At 43.8% G+C, this 22,365-nt stretch overlaps 1 protein-coding gene across 1 annotated transcript in view; it reads right to left on the bottom strand.

Annotated features, from left to right (window-relative positions):
• Positions 1 to 22,365, bottom strand: part of LOC138945831 (tripeptidyl-peptidase 2-like) — a 130,976-nt gene that overhangs the window by 18,580 nt on the left and 90,031 nt on the right. The window contains exons 17-24 of the mRNA XM_070317343.1: positions 21,335 to 21,489; positions 19,244 to 19,360; positions 15,356 to 15,456; positions 13,772 to 13,871; positions 10,627 to 10,764; positions 9,466 to 9,713; positions 7,306 to 7,384; positions 6,834 to 7,000 (exon numbers count right to left, since the gene is read on the bottom strand). Coding sequence (XP_070173444.1) covers positions 6,834 to 7,000; positions 7,306 to 7,384; positions 9,466 to 9,713; positions 10,627 to 10,764; positions 13,772 to 13,871; positions 15,356 to 15,456; positions 19,244 to 19,360; positions 21,335 to 21,489 — 1,105 coding nt within the window. The remainder of the gene's footprint in view (positions 1 to 6,833; positions 7,001 to 7,305; positions 7,385 to 9,465; positions 9,714 to 10,626; positions 10,765 to 13,771; positions 13,872 to 15,355; positions 15,457 to 19,243; positions 19,361 to 21,334; positions 21,490 to 22,365) is intronic.

The raw sequence follows: 22,365 nt of genomic DNA, 5'->3' as shown, positions 1-22,365 counted from the left end.
TACCCTGATTATGTAACACATCAGCCATTGACTCTACCCTGACTATGTAACAACACATCAGCCATTGACTCTACCCTGACTATGTAACAACACATCAGCCATTGACTCTACCCTGACTATGTAACAACACATCAGCCACTGACTCTACCCTGACCATGTAACACATCAGCCATTGACTACCCTGACTATGTAACACATCAGCCATTGACTCTACCCTGACGATGTAACAACACATCAGCCATTGACTCTACCCTGACTATGTAACAACACATCAGCCATTGACTCTACCCTGACTATGTAACAACACATCGACCATTGACTACCCTGACTATGTAACACATCAGCCATTGACTCTACCCTGACTATGTAACAACACATCAGCCATTGACTCTACCCTGACTATGTAACAACACATCAACCATTGACTACCCTGACTATGTAACACATCAGCCATTGACTCTACCCTGACTATGTAACACATCAGCCATTGACTCTACCCTGATTATGTAACACATCAGCCATTGACTCTACCCTGACTATGTAACAACACATCAGCCATTGACTCTACCCTGACTATGTAACAACACATCAGCCATTGACTCTACCCTGACTATGTAACAACACATCAGCCACTGACTCTACCCTGACCATGTAACACATCAGCCATTGACTACCCTGACTATGTAACACATCAGCCATTGACTACCTTGACTATGTAACAACACATCAACCATTGACTACCCTGACTATGTAACAACACATCAGCCATTGACTCTACCCTGACTATGTAACACATCAGCCATTGACTACCCTGACTATGTAACACATCAGCCATTGACTCTACCCTGACTATGTAACAACACATCAGCCATTGACTCTACCCTGACTATGTAACAACACATCAACCATTGACTACCCTGACTATGTAACACATCAACCATTGACTCTACCCTGACTATGTAACAACACATCAACCATTGACTACTCTGACTATGTAACAACACATCAACCATTGACTACCCTGACTATGTAACACATCAACCTTTGACTCTACCCTGACTATGTAACACATCAACCATTGACTCTACCCTGACTATGTAACACATTAACCATTGACTCTACCCTGACTATGTAACACATCAGCCATTGACTCTACCCTGACTATGTAACACATCAGCCATTGACTCTACCCTGACTATGTAACACATCAGCCATTGACTCTACCCTGACTATGTAACACATCAGCCATTGACTCTACCCTGACTATGTAACACATCAGCCATTGACTCTACCCTGACTATGTAACAACACATCAGCCATTGACTCTACCCTGACTATGTAACAACACATCAGTCATTGACTCTACCCTGACTATGTAACAACACATCAACCATTGACTACCCTGACTATGTAACAACACATCAGCCATTGACTCTACCCTGACTATGTAACACATCAGCCATTGACTCTACCCTGATTATGTAACACATCAGCCATTGACTCTACCCTGACTATGTAACAACACATCAACCATTGACTCTACCCTGACTATGTAACAACACATCAGCCATTGACTCTACTCTGACTATGTAACAACACATCAGCCATTGACTCTACCCTGACTATGTAACAACACATCAACCATTGACTCTAACCTGACTATGTAACAACACATCAGCCATTGACTCTACCCTGACTATGTAACACATCAACCATTGACTCTACCCTGACTATGTAACAACACATCAGCCATTGACTCTACCCTGACTATGTAACAACACATCAACCATTGACTACCCTGACTATGTAACAACACATCAGCCATTGACTCTACCCTGACTATGTAACACATCAGCCATTGACTCTACCCTGACTATGTAACACATCAGCCATTGACTACCCTGACTATGTAACACATCAACCATTGACTACCCTGACAATGTAACACATCAGCCATTGACTCTACCCTGACTATGTAACACATCAGCCATTGACTCTACCCTGATTATGTAACACATCAGCCATTGACTACCCTGATTATGTAACACATCAACCATTGACTACCCTGACTATGTAACACATCAGCCATTGACTCTACCCTGACTATGTAACACATCAGCCATTGACTCTACCCTGACAATGTAACACATCAGCCATTGACTCTACCCTGACTATGTAACAACACATCAGCCATTGACTCTACCCTGACTATGTAACACATCAGCCATTGACTCTACCCTGACTATCTAACAACACATCAACCATTGACTCTACCCTGACTATGTAACAACACATCAGCCATTGACTCTACCCTGACTATGTAACACATCAACCATTGACTCTACCCTGACTATGTAACAACACATCAGCCATTGACTCTACCCTGACTATGTAACAACACATCAACCATTGACTACCCTGACTATGTAACAACACATCAGCCATTGACTACCCTGACTATGTAACACATCAGCCATTGACTCTACCCTGACTATGTAACACATCAGCCATTGACTACCCTGACTATGTAACACATCAACCATTGACTACCCTGACTATGTAACACATCGACCATTGACTACCCTGACTATGTAACACATCAGCCATTGACTCTACCCTGACTATGTAACACATCAGCCATTGACTCTACCCTGACTATGTAACACATCAGCCATTGACTACCCTGACTATGTAACACATCAGCCATTGACTACCCTGACTATGTAACACATCAGCCATTGACTCTACCCTGATTATGTAACACATCAGCCATTGACTCTACCCTGACTATGTAACAACACATCAGCCATTGACTCTACCCTGACTATGTAACAACACATCAACCATTGACTACCCTGACTATGTAACACATCAGCCATTGACTCTACCCTGATTATGTAACACATCAGCCATTGACTCTACCCTGATTATGTAACACATCAGCCATTGACTCTACCCTGACTATGTAACAACACATCAACCATTGACTCTACCCTGACTATGTAACAACACATCAGCCATTGACTACCCTGACTATGTAACAACACATCAGCCATTGACTCTACCCTGACTATGTAACAACACATCAACCATTGACTCTACCCTGACTATGTAACAACACATCAGCCATTGACTCTACCCTGACTATGTAACAACACATCAACCATTGACTACCCTGATTATGTAACACATCAGCCATTGACTCTACCCTGACTATGTAACACATCAGCCATTGACTCTACCCTGACTATGTAACACATCAGCCATTGACTCTACCCTGACTATGTAACACATCAGCCATTGACTCTACCCTGACTATGTAACAACACATCAACCATGTCTGTAAATGTGCTTTCTTTCAACTTTGCAAGATCTCCTCTCAAAGACCTTTCCTGACACGTACTGCAAGGCAGTGTACACCTTGTCCTTTCGCTTATACGACGAGTGTAATTCACTGCTTGCTGGTCTCCCCTTCGATGAGTTTTACCGCCTACAAAGAGAATAGTACAGAATAGTGACGCTAGGGTCATACTTTAAAAGACCAAGAAAGACCGCGTCACTCCCCTACTCAGCTCCCTCCACTGCAGCTTCCACAAATGAATACAAGTCGCGTAAGGCGAATTTACTACATTTAGTCAAGCTGTCGAACTCACAGAATGAAACTGAACGCACTGTATTTTTTTCACCAAGACAGTACAGCTTCGTCAATCCCCGTGAGAAGGAAATCGCTCACCTCCCACGTGCAAAACGCAGTGATATGCACACGCCAGAATAGCGCGGTAGCGTATTGTGCTAAGCAGGAAAGCGCGCTTTTCTGTATTCGTGTTAACTTTCTGAGCTTGTTTTGAATACAACCTATCATATCTATATGTTTTTGGAATCAGGAAACGATAAAGAATAAGATGAAATCATTTTTGGATCGATTTCTTAAATTTTAATCGTGACACTAATTAATCTATTTTCGTTAATTGTGATCACATCTTAAGAGTAAACATGACATATGTATATATTTTTAGATTCAGAATGTGATGAAGAATACGATGCAATCAATTTTAAATCTGTTTGCGAAAAATCGATTTTAATGACAACTTTAATGAGAAAACTCATTAATTAATTTGTAAGCCTCCAAGATGAAATGCAATACCAAAGTCCGGGCGTCGTCAAAAATTACTTGACCAAAATTTCAACCAATTTGGTTTAAAAATGAGAGCGTGACAGTGCCGCCTCGGATATGACGTCATCAAAGACATTTATAAAAACAAGTCGCGTAAGGCGAAAATACAATATTTAGTCAAGTAGCTGTCGAACTCACAGAATGAAACTGAACGCAATGCCATTTTTCAGCAAGACCGTATACTCGTAGCATCGTCAGTCCACCGCTCATGGCAAAGGCAGTGAAATTGACAAGAAGAGCGGGGTAATAGTTGCGCTAAGAAGGATAGCACGCTTTTCTGTACCTCTCTTTGTTTTAACTTTCTGAGCGTGTTTTTAATCCAAACATATCATATCTATATGTTTTTGGAATCAGGAACCGACAAGGAATAAGATGAAAGTGTTTTTAAATTGATTTTGACAATTTAATTTTGATAATAATATTTATATATTTAATTTTCAGAGCTTGTTTTTAATCCAAATATAACATATGTATATGTTTTTGGAATCAGCAAATGATGGAGAATAAGATAAACGTAAATTTGGATCGTTTTATAAATTTTTATTTTTTTTTACAATTTTCAGATTTTTAATGACCAAAGTCATTAATTAATTTTTAAGCCACCAAGCTGAAATGCAATACTGAAGTCCGGGCTTCGTCAAAGATTACTTGACCAAAATTTGAACCAATTTGGTTGAAAAATGAGGGCGTGACAGTGCCGCCTCAACTTTCACGAAAAGCCGGATATGACGTCATCAAAGACATTTATCAAAAAAATGAAAAAAACGTCTGAGGATATCATACCCAGGAACTCTCATGTCAAATTTCATAAAGATCGGTCCAGTAGTTTAGTCTGAATCGCTCTACACACACACACACACACACACACACACACACACACACAGACACACGCACATACACCACGACCCTCGTTTCGATTCCCCCTCGATGTTAAAATATTTAGTCAAAACTTGACTAAATATAAAAATGAAAAAAACGTCTGGGGATATCATACCCAGGAACTCCCATGTAAAATTTCATGAAGATCGGTCTAGTAGTTTTCTCTAAATCGCTCTACACACACACACACACACATACACCACGTAACCCTCGTCTCGATTCCCCCCTCTACGTTAAAACATTTAGTCACAAGCTAGCTGTGTTAGAGAACATGACATGACACTCACATGGGTGAAACCTATGAAAATCAAATTGACTGAAAATTTTTTGAGGCAGGGGTCCAGGGTTAGGGTTAGGGGCTGGCGGGGTACGGGGCAGGGCCCCGTTAGGGGGTCCAGGGGGGCAATGCCCCCCGGCCGAAAACGAATTTTTGCATTATACATTGTGATTTTGTGGCCTTTCCTGGCAAAAAAATACACTTTTTGTCACTATCATGCAGGTCAAAAAAATACCTTCAGATTCTAATGATATGGTAAAAAGGGTAAACAAAATCAAAACAATTCACAGAAGTAATCATTTTTCTTTTGTATCTTTTCACACTTGCATCTTCCAACACAACGACACAATTGATAACAATTAACATTGACAACAGCCAATTACTAAATGAAATAGAAACTGAACAACTGAACAACTGAAATAAAAGTTCGAAACATTTAATTATAAGAAGCAAACATTGCCAGACAGGCATTGAAATAAATGATGAAACAGAATGTCACACATGCAAACAGCATGATGTAGCACTGCACAAAGTAGCAACTAAGCAGTAGCATCTCTTATAGTGCAAAGTTCTCAAGGAAAAGCACTTGAGTTTCAAGCACCAAACTTATCACACACAGTTTTAGTTTCATGAACTCCAACCAGTCCCATCGCCATTTGTTGGCTAGACCAGCATCAATAAGATCTGTCCATGCGTTTTCCGTTAAAACCGGTATCTTTGTCGCAGAAATCGTGTCACCACTTCGTAATGCCTGCCAAAACGCGAGAACTTTTTTTTTATCGTGATGCAGAGCGAATCCGAAAGCGAAGAAACCTCACCTACGGGGTTTACCGCATAGCAGTTCGAAAACGCGTTCCGCTTAAAAATTTAAAAAAAAAATAAAAAAAAATGTTTTTTATTTTTTTTTAATAAAAATTGCGGATTGACGGAATTTCCGTCAGACTTACTTTAAGATTGACGGATTTCAGTCAATTGACGGGCTACTTTCACCCATGCACTCACTTAGAGATCCATATCTTAAGGTCCGTGACGGCCTAGTCTCCATGAACTATCAGTGACATGACAGTGACATGACATGACATGACAGTGACATAACATGACACTCACTTAGAGATCCATGATATCTTGAGGTCCCTGACGGCCTAGTCTCCATGAACTATCAGTGACATGACAGTGACACAACAGTGACACGACAGTGACATGACATGACGTGACACTCACTAAGGGATCCATGATATCTTGAGGTCCCTGACGGCCTAGTCTCCATGAACTATCAGTGACATGACAGTGACATGACAGTGACATGACATGACACTTTCTTAAAAATCCATGATATCTTGAGGTCCCTGACAGCCTAGTCTCCATGAACTATCAGTGACATGACAGTGACATGACATGACGTGACACTCACTTAGAGATCCATGATATCTTGAGGTCCCTGACAGCCTAGTCTCCATGAACTATCAGTGACATGACAGTGACATGACATGACGTGACACTCACTTTGAGATCCATGATATCTTGAGGTCCCTGACAGCCTCACTGTACTCCTCATCCTTGGTCTTCTCTTTGTCCTTGACCTTCTCATCCTTCTTGCCCTTCGCCCCGTTCTTGCTCGAGTTGGACCGCTGCGGGTTCTCCGATAGCACATAGGTGAAGGTCACCGAGCTCTAAAAGGTCACATGTGTATGATAATGTTTGTGGTCTAGATGTATGAAGGACAGGTTGTAAGACCAGGCTGTGCCTAAAACCTCTATCCTGTGTATTAAAGATTAGTCAGTCAGTCAGACTCGCTCTCTTTCTGTCTGTCTGTCTCTGTCCGTCTCTCTGTGTCTGTTTCTGTCTCTCTCTGTCTCTCTCTCTCTCTGTCTCTCTTTCTCTCTCTCTCTATCTCACGCCCCTCTTGACTCCAAGTTTACCGGAATACATTTAGTGACATATTTACCTCATGTAAAACTAGCACATGACAACATACCGCTTTCTTGGCAGGGTCTTCCTTTGCCAGAGACAGTGTGCCCGACAGGAACCAGCCTGCACCAGCACCCTTGGGAACCCTGCACACAGAGAGAGCTTGTTATAGTGTTCACACACACACACACACACACACACACACACACACACACACACACACACACACACACACACACACACACACACACACAAACACACAGGAAGCGCTGTGATTACTTGTCATCGGGTTGGGGAGTGATGAACATTGGAGTGACCTACTTGTCATCAGATAGCGGAGTGATGAACATGGGAGTGACCTACTTGTCATCAGATAGCGGAGTGATGAACATGGGAGTGACCTACTTGTCATCAGATAGCGGAGTGATGAACATGGGAGTGACCTACTTGTCATCAGATAGCGGAGTGATGAACATGGGAGTGACCTACTTGTCATCAGATAGTGGAGTGATGAACATGGGAGTGACCTACTTGTCATCATATAGTGGAGTGATGAACATGGGAGTGACCTACTTGTCATCAGATAGCGGAGTGATGAACATGGGAGTGACCTACTTGTCATTAGATAGCGGAGTGATGAACATGGGAGTGACCTACTTGTCATCAGATAGCGGAGTGATGAACATGGGAGTGACCTACTTGTCATCATATAGCAGAGTGATGAACATGGAAGGGAGTGACCTACTTGTCATCAGATAGCGGAGTGATGAACATGGGAGTGACCTACTTGTCATCAGATAGTGGAGTGCTGAACATGGGAGTGACCTACTTGTCATCAGATAGTGGAGTGATGAACATGGGAGTGACCTACTTGTCATCAGATAGCGGAGTGATGAACATGGGAGTGACCTACTTGTCATCAGATAGCGGAGTGATGAACATGGGAGGGAGTGACCTACTTGTCATCAGATAGTGGAGTGCTGAACATGGGAGTGACCTACTTGTCATCAGATAGCGGAGTGCTGAACATGGGAGTGACCTACTTGTCATCATATAGCGGAGTGATGAACATGGGAGTGACCTACTTGTCATCAGATAGTGGAGTGCTGAACATGGGAGTGACCTACTTGTCATCAGATAGCGGAGTGATGAACATGGGAGTGACCTACTTGTCATCAGATAGCGGAGTGATGAACATGGGAGTGACCTACTTGTCATCAGATAGCGGAGTGCTGAACATGGGAGTGACCTACTTGTCATCAGATAGTGGAGTGATGAACATGGGAGTGACCTACTTGTCATCAGATAGTGGAGTGATGAACATGGGAGTGACCTACTTGTCATCAGATAGCAGAGTGCTGAACATGGGAGTGACCTACTTGTCATCAGATAGTGGAGTGCTGAACATGGGAGTGACCTACTTGTCATCAGATAGCGGAGTGATGAACATGGGAGTGACCTACTTGTCATTAGATAGCGGAGTGATGAACATGGGAGTGACCTACTTGTCATCATATAGCGGAGTGATGAACATGGGAGTGACCTACTTGTCATTAGATAGCGGAGTGATGAACATGGGAGTGACCTACTTGTCATCAGATAGCGGAGTGATGAACATGGGAGTGACCTACTTGTCATCAGATAGTGGAGTGCTGAACATGGGAGTGACCTACTTGTCATCATATAGCGGGGTGATGAACATGGGAGTGACCTACTTGTCATCAGATAGTGGAGTGCTGAACATGGGAGTGACCTACTTGTCATCAGATAGCGGAGTGATGAACATGGGAGTGACCTACTTGTCATCAGATAGCGGAGTGCTGAACATGGGAGGGAGTGACCTACTTGTCATTAGATAGCGGAGTGATGAACATGGGAGTTACCTACTTGTCATTAGATAGCGGAGTGATGAACATGGGAGTGACCTACTTGTCATCAGATAGCGGAGTGATGAACATGGGAGTGACCTACTTGTCATCGGGTAGCTGAGTGATGAACATGGGAGTGACCTACTTGTCATCGGGTAGCGGAGTGATGAACATGGGAGTGACCTACTTGTCATCAGATAGCGGAGTGATGAACATGGGAATGACCTACTTGTCATCATATAGCGGAGTGATGAACATGGGAGTGACCTACTTGTCATCAGATAGCGGAGTGATGAACATGGGAGGGAGTGACCTACTTGTCATCAGATAGCAGAGTGATGAACATGGGAGTGACCTACTTGTCATCAGGTAGCGGAGTGACAAACATGGGAGTGACGGCCCCTTTCTCCAGTGTGAGTGTGGCGGCCATCTTCTTGGCGGCGGAGAGGGCGCTGGCCCAGGAGGAGTAGAGGTCAAGGGTGAGCGAGGTGGGCAGCTTGCGGTACAGCAGCAACCCCACGTCACGCAGTCTCTCCAGCGCGTCTCTCTTCTCGTGACGGACCTGCATCACGATGGTGTAGTCTCCCTTCTCCAGCTTGGCCGTGTACTGCACAACACTCTCAGGCGTCATTTCAAGCTTTACTTGTGTTACTCATTGTACTGAACACACACGGGCTTGTCTATAGTACTGCACAACACTCTCAGGCGTCATTTCAAGCTTTACTTGTGTTAATCATTGTACTGAACACACACGGGCTTGTCTATAGTACTGCACAACACTCTCAGGCGTCATTTCAAGCTTTACTTGTGTTAATCATTGTACTGACAACACACACGGGCTTGTCTATAGTACTGCACAACACTCTCAGGCGTCATTTCAAGCTTTACTTGTGTTAATCATTGTACTGAACACACACGGGCTTGTCTATAGTACTGCATAACACCCTCAGGCGTCATTTCAAGCTTTACTTGTGTTACTCAATGTACTGAAAACACACTGGATTGTTTTTTTTAACTGCCAATCAGACTTGAGTTTTACACTGTAATGCCCCAAAGACTTGGGCATCATTTCAATATCGGTATCATAACATGTTGGGAGGTAACCCTTATGAAAATTGGGGCTGCTGTCTCAGTGGGGAAAGCAGGCTGCCATGATCAGTATCATAACATGTTGGGAGGTAACCCTTATGAAAATTGGGGCTGCTGTCTCAGTGGGGAAAGCAAGCTGCCATACAGTACGGCGCTACCTTTTGAGGTGTCAAACAAGGGTTGGTTGACAGAGACAAAGAGAAAAGCTTTTGAGGTGTCAAACAAGGGTTGGTTGACAGAGACAAAGAGAAAAGCTTTTGAGGTGTCAAACAAGGGTTGGTTGACAGAGACAAAGAGAAAAGCTTTTGAGGTGTCAAACAAGGGTTGGTTGACAGAGACAAAGAGAAAAGCTTTTGAGGTGTCAAACAAGGGTTGGTTGACAGAGACAAAGAGAAAAGCGGGGGCAGACTTACACGTCGTTGCTTCTTTACCTGGTGGGGGTAGGCGTCACCAGACGTCAGCAGCTGTTTGTTGGAGTCGAACATCATCCACAGCTGACTCTCAAACTCACTCTCGTACAGCAGGTTGGACAGCAGGGAGCAGTCGACCATCACTTCTTCTGCCTTGGTCTGTCACAATACAATACAATACAATACAATACAATACAGTCCAGCATCACTTCTTCTGCCTTGGTCTGTCACAATGCAATACAATACAATACAATACAATACAATACAATACAATAAAATACAATACAATACAATACAATCAGACCCGTGCACACTCAAAACGCTCATCAGTAGTAAACAAACCAAATTTCAGTAGTTTTTAAAATGTTTCAGTAGTAAGCTGTAACGACAGTTCAAGACATAATTCTGCTCACAAAGCTTCGAACCAGACACATGGTGAAAAACATCATTGGCACCACCATGGGCCATGCTGATGTGTGATTCGCACGCCTTACAAAAAGCATATTGGTCTCCGTTGCTGGATTTTACGATCTCCAGGTTGTCTTGAGAAGAACTGGACTTCCAGCACTGTTGTGCCGTTTTCTTCTTCTTTGGTGACAGAGCTGGTGTTTCCTCTTCATTATCTTTGTATGTTTGCTTAACGCCCAGCTGACCACGAAGGGCCATATCAGGGCGGTGCTGCTTTGACATATAACGTGCGCCACACACAAGACAGAAGTCGCAGCACAGGCTTCATGTCTCACCCTGTCACATTATTCTGACACCGGACCAACCAGTCCCAGCACTAACCCCATAATGCCAGACGCCAGGCGGAGCAGCCACTAGATTGCCAATTTTAAAGTCTTAGGTATGACCCGGCCGGGGTTCGAACCCACGACCTCCCGATCACGGGGCGGACGCCTTACCACTAGGCCAAGCGTGCCGGTGTCTCTTCATTATCTGAATCTCGCACTCCTTTTACATAGAGGGGGAATCGAGACGAGGGTCATGGTGTATGTGTGTATGTGTGTGTGTGTGCGCGCGTGTGTGTGTGTAGAGCGATTCAGAGTAAACTACTGGACCGATCTTTATGAAACTTAACATGAGAGTTCCTGGGTATGATATCCCCGGACGTTTTTTTTAATTTTTTCCATAAAAGTTGTAAAAGTTGAGGCAGCACTGTCACACCCTCATTTTTCAATCAAATTGATTGAAATTTTGGCCAAGCAATCTTTGACGAAGGCCGGACTTCGGTATTGCATTTCAGCTTGGTGGCTTAAAAATTAATTGATGACTTTGGTCATTAAAAATCTTGAAAATTGTAAAAAAAAATTTTTTTTATAAAACAATCCAAATTTACGTTCATCTTATTCTTCATCATTTTCTGATTCCAAAAACATATAAATATGTTATATTTAGATTATAAACAAGCTCTGAAAATAAAAAAAATTAAAAATTATGATCAAAATTAAATTTTTCAAATCAATTTAAAAACACTTTTATCTTATTCCTTGTCGGTTCCTGATTCCAAAAACATATAGATATGATATGTTTGGATTAAAAACACCCTCAGAAAGTTAAAACGAAGAGAGGTACAGTGAAGCGTGCTATGAAGCACAGCGCAACCGCTACCGCGCCAAACAGGCTCGTCACTTTCACTGCCTTTTGCACTAGCGGCGGACTACGTTCAGTTTCATTCTGTGAGTTCCACAGCTTGACTAAATGTAGTAATTTCGCCTTACGCGACTTGTTTTTTTCTTTTCCATGTTTCACTTCAATCACAAGTTGCCACGCAGACGCTGGACGAACTAGGTCTAAGAACAAAGACTCAATGCTGAGAACACGCACGCTTCCAGTAAATCGGAAAACGTCTTTTCAGCGAAATGGCAAACTAATTGGTCAAAACATCTTAAACAGAAAAAAAGTACATTTTTTTTTTTTTAGTAAAACATTGGAATTTCGGAATTTTAATTACAAATCCGTAGCACCGTATTCTGCATATAAAAATCGAAAAAATTACGGAGAAACCGTAGATGTGCACAGGTCTGTACAATACGGTCCACCATCGCTTCTTCTGCCTTGGTCTGTCACACTGCAATACAATACAATACAATACAATACAATACAATACAATACAATCCACCATCACTTCTTCTGCCTTGGTCTGTCACAATGCAATACAATACAATACAATACAATACAATACAATACAATACAGTCCACCATCACTCCTTCTGCCTTGGTCTGTCACAGTGCAATACAATACAATACAGTCCACCATCACTTCTTCTGCCTTGGTCTGTCACAGTGCAACACAATACAATACAATACAATACAATACAGTCCACCATCACTTCTTCTGCCTTGGTCTGTCACAGTGCAACACAATACAATACAATACAATACAATACAATACAATACAATACAGTCCACCATCACTTCTTCTGCCTTGGTCTGTCACAATGCAATACAATACAATACAATACAATACAATGTAATAAAAAACAGCTTTTCTACAAAATATTGAGAATTAGTATTTTGTGTGTGGTAATTTAAGTATTAACTGCACAGAGATGTTTCTAGAGTGTCATGACACAAGACTTGTTTTTACTGGCTCAACTAAATAACACAAGAAATTCCTACGAGGTAGGAAAAACACCCCCGTCAAAGGGAAATAACCTTCTCAGTTGGTGGCAGTGACTGAGTGAGAATGGTTATTTCCCTTTGACCATTAATATGTGCCTGTATAAGTCCTTGTAGAATCTTAATCCACCAATAACTCCCTAACCGTGTGTTTGACTGGTCCCAATTTTTGTAAGGACCGTCTCAGGAATGTATAGAACCTGTTCACCAAGTTTGGTGACGATCGGTCCGTTCATTCTTGAGATCTATATGCGAACACAAACAAACAAACACATGTGCCTCTATAAGTCCTTGTAGAATCTTAATCCACCAATAACTCCCTAACCGTGTGTTTGACTGGTCCCAATTTTTGTAAGGACTGTCTCAGGAATGTATAGAACCTGTTCACCAAGTTTGGTGACGATCGGTCCGTTCATTCTTGAGATCTATATGCAAACACAAACAAACAAACACATCGAGCGAAACCTATACACACCCCTATACCGGGGGTGTAATAACTGTGTGTTCTCTATTCTGAGTTTAACAGTCACAATACGACACCCACCACATGACAGTTGTAGGTGAGCTCCAGGGCGTAGATCTGTCGTCCTTCAGGCAGCATGTCCCTTGTGTCCGACAGTGCCTGTATCTTGTGACTCACTGGTCTGTCCACATAGAAACACATGGTAACCATGACAACAGTGCCTGTATCTTGTGACTCACCGGTCTGTCCACATAGAAACACATGGTAACCATGACAACAGTGCCTGTATCTTGTGACTCACCGGTCTGCCCACATAGAAACACATGGTAACCATGACAACAGTGCCTGTATCTTGTGACTCACCGGTCTGTCCACATAGAAACACATGGTAACCATGACAACAGTGCCTGTATCTTCTGACTCACCGGTCTGTCCACATAGAAACACATGGTAACCATGACAACAGTGCCTGGATCTTGTGACTCACCGGTCTGTCCACATAGAAACACATGGTAACCATGACAACAGTGCCTGTATCTTGTGACTCACCGGTCTGCCCACATAGAAACACATGGTAACCATGACAACAGTGCCTGTATCTTGTGACTCACCGGTCTGCCCACATAGAAACACATGGTAACCATGACAACAGTGCCTGTATCTTCTGACTCACCGGTCTGTCCACATAGAAACACATGGTAACCATGACAACAGTGCCTGTATCTTCTGACTCACCGGTCTGTCCACATAGAAACACATGGTAACCATGACAACAGTGCCTGGATCTTGTGACTCACCGGTCTGTCCACATAGAAACACATGGTAACCATGACAACAGTGCCTGGATCTTGTGACTCACCGGTCTGTCCACATAAAAACACATGGTAACCATGACAACAGTGCCTGGATCTTGTGACTCACCGGTCTGTCCACATAGAAACACATGGTAACCATGACAACAGTGCCTGGATCTTGTGGATCAATGGTCTGTCCACATAGAAACACATGGTAACCATGACAACAGTGCCTGTATCTTGTGGCTCACCAGTCTGTCCACATAGAAACACATGGTAACCATGACAACAGTGCCTGTATCTTGTGGATCACTGGTCTGTCCACATAGAAACACATGGTAACCATGACAACAGTGCCTGTATCTTGTCACTCACCGGTCTGTCCACGTAGAAACACATGGTAACCATGACAACAGTGCCTGTATCTTGTGACTCACCGGTCTGTCCACATAGAAACAAATGGTAACCATGACAATAGCGCATCGATCTTGTGACTCACTGGTCTGTTTGTATAAATACGGAACACTTTGTGAACACAGAAACACGGCAGTCATCATAAAGACAGAGAATGAGAGAAGAAATGTGTCACCTTGACTGTGATGGAGGGAGAGACAACTACACAGACACAGCAGTCATCATAATGACAGAGAGTAAGAGAGGGGAGTGGCCAGCATGGTGTGTTTGAATGTGATGGAGGGAGAGACAAAGACATGGAGACAGAGACATGGAGACAGAGACAAAGAGAGAAGGTTTCAGGGAGACCGAGACACAAACATAGGTGTTACCTGATTGGCTGCACGGCGTGTTTAAGTGTGATGGAGGGAGAGACAGAGACAGAGACAGAGACAGAGACAGAGAGGGGAGTTGTTACCTGATTGGCTGCACGGCGTGTTTAAATGTGACGGAGGGAGAAATGTCCTCTGTCTTGAGCGGGCTGATCATGTCGAAGCGCACGATTCCCTGAGATGCTTGCTGCAACAACATCACCACTTTCAGCCACGTTGTGTTGTGTTGTGTTGCCATACGTTACACTGTATTGTGTTGTGTTGCCATACGTTACACTGTGTTGTGTTGTGTTGCCATACGTTACACTGTGTTGTGTTGTGTTGCCATACGTTACACTGTATTGTGTTGTGTTGGCCTATGTTTCACAGTATTGTGTTGTGTTGTGTTGTGTTGTGTTGTGTTGTGTTGTGTTGGCTAGGCTTGCTTTGTATTGTGTTGCTTGGCCTTACATTGCACTTCATCAAGGCTCCTTTCCTAAACAGAAGCCCCCCAACAACATCTAACACACACAAACAATCAACCTACCAACCAACTAACCAATCAAAACAAACCAGCCAACTAACCAATCAAAACCAACCAGCCAACTAACCAATCAAAACCAACCAGCTAACTAACCAATCAAAACCAACCAGCCAACTAACCAATCAAAACCAACCAACCAAATAACCAATCAAAACCAAACAGTCAACTAACCAATTTAAACCAACCAGCTAACTAACCAATCAAAACCAACCAGCCAACTAACCAATCAAAACCAACCAGCCAACTAACCAATCAAAACCAACCAGCCAACTAACCAATCAAAACAAACCAGCCAACTAACCAATCAAAACCAACCAGCTAACTAACCAATCAAAACCAACCAGCTAACTAACCAATCAAAACCAACCAGCTAACTAACCAATCAAAACCAACCAGCCAACTAACCAATCAAAACCAACTGCCCAACTAACCAATCAAAACCAACCAGCCAACTAACCAATCAAAACCAACCAGCCAACTAACCAATCAAAAGCAGAGAGAAAGCAGCACCCTGAGATGGCACTGTACTTGGCTGTGGTAACACTACATCCCACAGGGGACACAACTCTAGCTGCAAAGGCCTGTCAACTCACTATGAGTGACTGGCCCTGAGATAACAGTAACATCACACAGGGGACACAACTCTAGCTGCACAGGCCTGTCAACTCACTATGAGTGACTGGCCCTGAGATAACAGTAACATCACACAGGGGACACAACTCTAGCTGCAAAGGTCTGTCAACTGACCATGAGTGACTGGCCCTGAGATAACAGTAACACTACATCACACAGGGGACACAACTCTAGCTGCAAAGGCCTGTCAACTGACCATGAGTGACTGGCCCTGAGATAACAGTAACAATACATCACACAGAGGACACAACTCAAGTTGCAAAGGCCTGTCAACTCACCATGAGTGACTGGCAATGAGATAACACTACATCCCACAGGGGACACAACTCTAGCTGCAAAGGCCTGTCAACTGACCATGAGTGACTGGCAATGAAATAACACTACATCCCACAGGGGACACAACTCTAACTGCAAAGGCCTGTCAACTGACCATGAGTGACTGGCCCTGAGATAACAGTAACACTACATCACACAGGAGACACAAATCTAACTGCAAAGGCCTGTCAACTCACCATAAGTGACTGGCAATGAGATAACACTACATCCCACAGGGGACACAACTCTAGCTACAAAGGCCTGTCAACTCACCATGAGTGACTGGCCCTGACATAACAGTAACACTACATCACACAGGGGACACAACTCTAGCTACAAAGGCCTGTCAACTGACCATGAGTGACTGGCAATGAGATAACACCATGGTTGCCACTCCCAAAAAATAACAAGGGCAAAGCCCATACGACTCACATGCTTGACCTTGACCTTTACATGACCTTGACCTTCAGGGTCAAGGTCAAATAACTAAACCTAGCAATGACATCATACACTAAGAACTGCTTTACACATTTTTCCTACCAAAATACTTGGGTCAAGGTCATCCAAGGTCATGCAACACAAGACATAGGAAGTACAATGGTGCTTATTGGCTCTTTCTACCATGAGATATGGTCACTTTTAGTGGTTCACTACCTTATTTTGGTCACATTTCATAAGGGTCAAAGTGACCTTGACCTTGATCATATGTGACCAAATGTGTCTCATGATGAAAGCATAACATGTGCCCCACATAATTTTTAAGTTTGAAACAGTTATCTTCCATAGTTCAGGGTCAAGGTCACTTCAAAATATGTATACAATCCAACTTTGAAGAGCTCCTGTGACCTTGACCTTGAAGCAAGGTAAACCAAACTGGTATCAAAAGATGGGGCTTACTTTGCCCTATATATCATATATAGGTGAGGTATTGAATCTCAAAAACTTCAGAGAAAATGTGAAAAATGTGAAAAATAGCTGTTTTTTAGGCAACATTTATGGCCCCTGCGACCTTGACCTCGAAGCAAGGTCAAGATGCTATGTATGTTTTTTTGGGTCTTGTCATCATACACCATCTTGCCAAATTTGGTACTGATAGACTGAATAGTGTCCAAGAAATATCCAACGTTAAAGTTTTCCGGACGGACGGACGACTCGGGTGAGTACATAGACTCACTTTTGCTTCGCATGTGAGTAAAAAAACCTGAAAGTATGTGGGGTGCAGGGGCAGCGCCCCCCGTATGTTGAACATTTTGAAAATCTGAAAGCGATTATTTGGCCTCTCCTGCAAACTATTTACACAAAACAGCAAAAATAATATCCTCCTTTAAAGCAATTGATAACAGCACAACAAAGACTTAATTAATCAACAGACAAAAGCTCATGAACAGTTCAGTTTACACTACACAAAAAGTCCTACCTGAAGTCCAGGGAAATTGTGCTTCCAATCAAAAAGTTTTCAGTTCTGGGATGAAACTTGTTGCATGAATCCAATGTGAACTTCAACTACCTAACCTTGTCACCACACACCATGACATTTTATTTCCAAGAATAATAAACTGTAACACAGTTATGAAGTTGGTAAACAGAACAAATTTAGCTAAATGTTTCAGTGGTTGAAGTCCTAAAACTAAGCCCTATGTAGTTGGTGATAGTCCTCCAAAATGACACTGACAGAAAAAGTGTAGATCTTGAACAATACAGTTTCAGAAGTCCAGGAAAAATGTATGAAAAAATGTATCTTCTTCAGCGAAGTTCGATGCTCTGTGTTTGTGTCATTCTTCTCTGCTAGCCATTCCCACTTCCATTTGTTTTTTATACCCGCCTCCAGTTTCTCAAGCTTAGATGGATCGTCATCCTCACTGATTTTTGCAACGGTTTTCACAAACTTCCTAGCATTGACAAATCGCATCCACCGAAAATAATGGCGGCTTTAGCAATGCCCGGATTCTCTCCTCCCGCCAAAAGAGATTCAAAACTCGGATCGGAATCTCGAGTCAAAATTCAACCAAGCGAAACGAACTGCGATTTTTTGTCTCTGAATTTTTTTTTTTTCGCAACAAAATTGAAAACCCGGAATTTCCGGCTGTGGACATTTTCAAAAACCGGAATTCAGGCACCTTGCCGGAAGAGTGGCAAACATGTAACACTACATCACACAGGGGACACAACTCTAGCTGCAAAGGGCTGTCAACTGACCATGAGTGACTGGCCCTGAGATAACAGTAACCTCACACAGGGGACACAACTCTAGCTGCAAAGGCCTGTCAACTGACCATGAGTGACTGGCAATGACATAACACTACATCACACAGGGAACACAACTCTAGCTGCAAAGGCCTGTCAACTGACCATGAGTGACTGGCCCTGAGATAACAGTAACATCACACAGGGGACACAACTCTAGCTGCAAAGGCCTGTCAACTGACCATGAGTGACTGGCCCTGAGATAACAGTAACATCACACAGGGGACACAACTCTAGCTGCAAAGGGCTGTCAACTGACCATGAGTGGCTGGCCCTGAGATAACTGTGCGCTGTAAAAGGTGATGGAGTAGCTGAGACTGGTCTCCCCTAGGTTGGCCCACCACTTTGCCATGCAGAGTTCAAGGGTCACGTTGGCCTGAAACACAGTCAAGAAAGTCATTGTGTGAATGATGCATCATGCTCTACACACAGTTGTGTATTCTCTACTGTCATACAGAAAGAGTAATTATGTGAATGATGCATCATGCTCTACACACAGTTGTGTATTCTCTACTGTTATACAGAAAGAGTCATTATGTGAATGATGCATCAAGCTCTACACACAGTTGTGTATTCTCTACTGTTATACAGAAAGAGTCATTGTGTGAATGATGCATCATGCTCTACACACAGTTGTGTATTCTCTACTGTTATACAGAAAGAGTCATTGTGTGAATGATGCATCAAGCTCTACACACAGTTGTGTATTCTCTACTGTTATACAGAAAGAGTCATTGTGTGAATGATGCATCAAGCTGTTGTGTTGAAGTTGAAGCTGAACAGTGAGAAGACGGAGGCCCTTCTCGTTGGAACACGACAGAAGATTGCTTCCCTCACTGTGACCGACCTCCAGCTGGATGACGCGACTGTTCCATTCCCCCCTGCTGTCAAGAGCCTTGGCGTCTTTCTCGACTACACTCTCTCCATGCAGACACACATCTCCTTCATCATCAAGACCTGCTTTTTCCACATACGACGCATCGCCTCCATCCGTCGCTACCTCACCCACGACGCCTGTGTCAAGCTGGTTGTCTCCCTCATCTTCAGTCGTCTGGACTACTGCAACTCCCTTCTGGCTGGCCTCCCCGCCTCATCCATTCATGGCCTACAACGAGTCCAGAACGCTGCTGCCAGGCTGACGTTGAGAAAGACGAAGCGAGACCACATCACCCCCCTAGTTCGCTCCTTGCACTGGCAACACCCGAATCTCCTACAAACTGTCCACTCTGGTCTACAAGTGTCTCAACGACTCTGCTCCCGAGTACCTTCAATCCTCCCTGGACCTGTACACCCAGCCCTCCGACCGTCCCCTTCGTTCTGCTGCTGACCCACTCCGCCTTCACATCCCTCGCTCGAAACTCGCATCTGCTGGTCAGCATGCATTTCCCTCCGCGGGCCCCTCCGTCTGGAACTCCCTGCCGCTTGAGCTTCGCCAGAGCCCCTTTGTTTGTTTGTTTATTTGTTGTTTAACGTCCAGCCGACTACGCAGAGCCATATCAGGACGAGGAAGGGGGGGATGAAGGGGGCCACTTGTCAAGCGATTCCTGTTTACAAATGCACTAACCCATTACTTGTGTCCCAGCAGGCTTTAGTAAAACTAAATTAATACCTACTGGAAGATTACCAGTTTCCAGTATGTTAAAATAGGCTTAACCTATCTACTGCTGGACTTACATCAGAACACTAACAGATTAAACTATACATGAATCGCGAGACAAGCGGCAAGAGAAGAGATTTTTGGAAAAAATATAGGTGAATGAGCAAGAAGGCAGAAAAAAGAAAAGAATTCATGAAGAAAAAGAGAGCACGACAGGAAAGAGGAACCAAAAATCTACCTAACAGCAAACTAGAAAGCTCCTGCGGTTCCAAAAACAGGAGGGGCCTTTAATTTCATAACCGCAGTGCCCCACTGCGGGAGCCAGAGCCCCTCTCTTGACGCGTTCAAGAGTAGGTTGAAGACTCAGTTCTTCCCGTAGCTGGCTGCGACTTTCATGTTCGACGTGATGTGTTGTGCCCCAAAAGACATTCTTGTGCTGTGCTCTGTGAGAGGTGTTTTCTTTGTGTTTGATATTATTTTGTTTGGACCTAGCTGTTGATGTGTACATTGTTGTTAAACAGTTCTTTATCAGGGTTTGTTAGTGTGTGATAGGGTTCGTGTCCGTCTGTAGATGTTAGTTTCTTTGTTAGTCCTGTGTTGACAACTCTTCGACAAGCGCTTAGAACTGTACCCACGGAATACGCGCTATATAAGCTTCATATTGATTGATTGATTGATTGATTGTGTATTCTCTACTGTCATACAGAAAGAGTCATTGTGTGACCAATACAAACATTAAGGGGGATAACTCACGATGACAGGGAAGGCCTGCGTGGTGTCACCGCGATCGCTAATGGTGACGAACTTCTCAAACTCGCAGCTCTTGTACTGCGACTGCGGCAACAGCTGTAGGGCGTGGATCAGAACACGACAGCTCTTCTCGCAGTCGTCCGACTTCACCTGGACAACTGAAACAACACAACCAACAGCGTTCACTTCACAATACAGCTCTTCTCGCAGGCGCGTTGCTTAGGCAGACCGTAACAGAACGGTTGCAAACTATTTCAAGGCAACGCATAGTTTTGTCGTATCGCTCGCTAACGCTCGCGAACGTTAGCATGCGCTCGGCACGAGTACCATTGTCTGGGGTCACTGAAGCGTAACAAAGGCGATCGCTCGCCGAGAATGGTCCAGGCAACGGGGGGTTTGTGCCGAGCATTCTGTAACGTACCTGAGAGGTGGCACGCCAGAAACTATTGCACTGTACTGAGCTTGCTGTTTGACTCTCTCTCCCTTTCTCTCTATCGCAGTCTCTCTCTCTGTCTCGCTCTCTCTGTCCATCTGTGCCTGTCTCTCTGTCTACGTCTCTGTCTCTTTCTCATTCTTTCTTTCTCCCCCCCCCCCCCCCCCCCACCCCCCATATACATTTGTACGAGCGCACGCACTTAACTTGTGATTGTGTGTGTGTGTGTGCATGTGTGCGTCTGTGCGTGCGCGCATGTGTGTGTGTGTGTGTGTGTGTGTGTTGGTGTGCGTAAGCTTTTTTGAGTGTGTGTGTGTGTCGGTGTGCCTAAGCTTTATTGAGTGTGTGTGTGTGTGTGTGTGTGTGTGTGCGTGCGTGCATGCATGCCTGTGTGTGTGTGTGTGTGTGTGTGTGTGTGTGTTGTGTGTGTGTGTGTGTGTGTGTGTGTGTGTGTTTTCAGGTGTGTTTGTGTGTGTTCATGTGTGTGTGTATGTGCGCGCGTGTGCATGTGTGTTTGTAAACATATATATGTGTGTGTGTGTGTGTGTGTGTGTGTGTGTGTGTGTGTGTGTGTGTGTGTGTTGACGCGCGCGTGTGTGCG

Source organism: Littorina saxatilis, linkage group LG13, assembly GCF_037325665.1.
Source record: "Littorina saxatilis isolate snail1 linkage group LG13, US_GU_Lsax_2.0, whole genome shotgun sequence".
Classification (NCBI taxonomy): Eukaryota; Metazoa; Mollusca; class Gastropoda; order Littorinimorpha; family Littorinidae; genus Littorina; species Littorina saxatilis.
The sequence above is the reverse complement of the archived record's forward strand: the minus strand, read 5'-3'. Positions and strand labels throughout refer to the sequence as shown.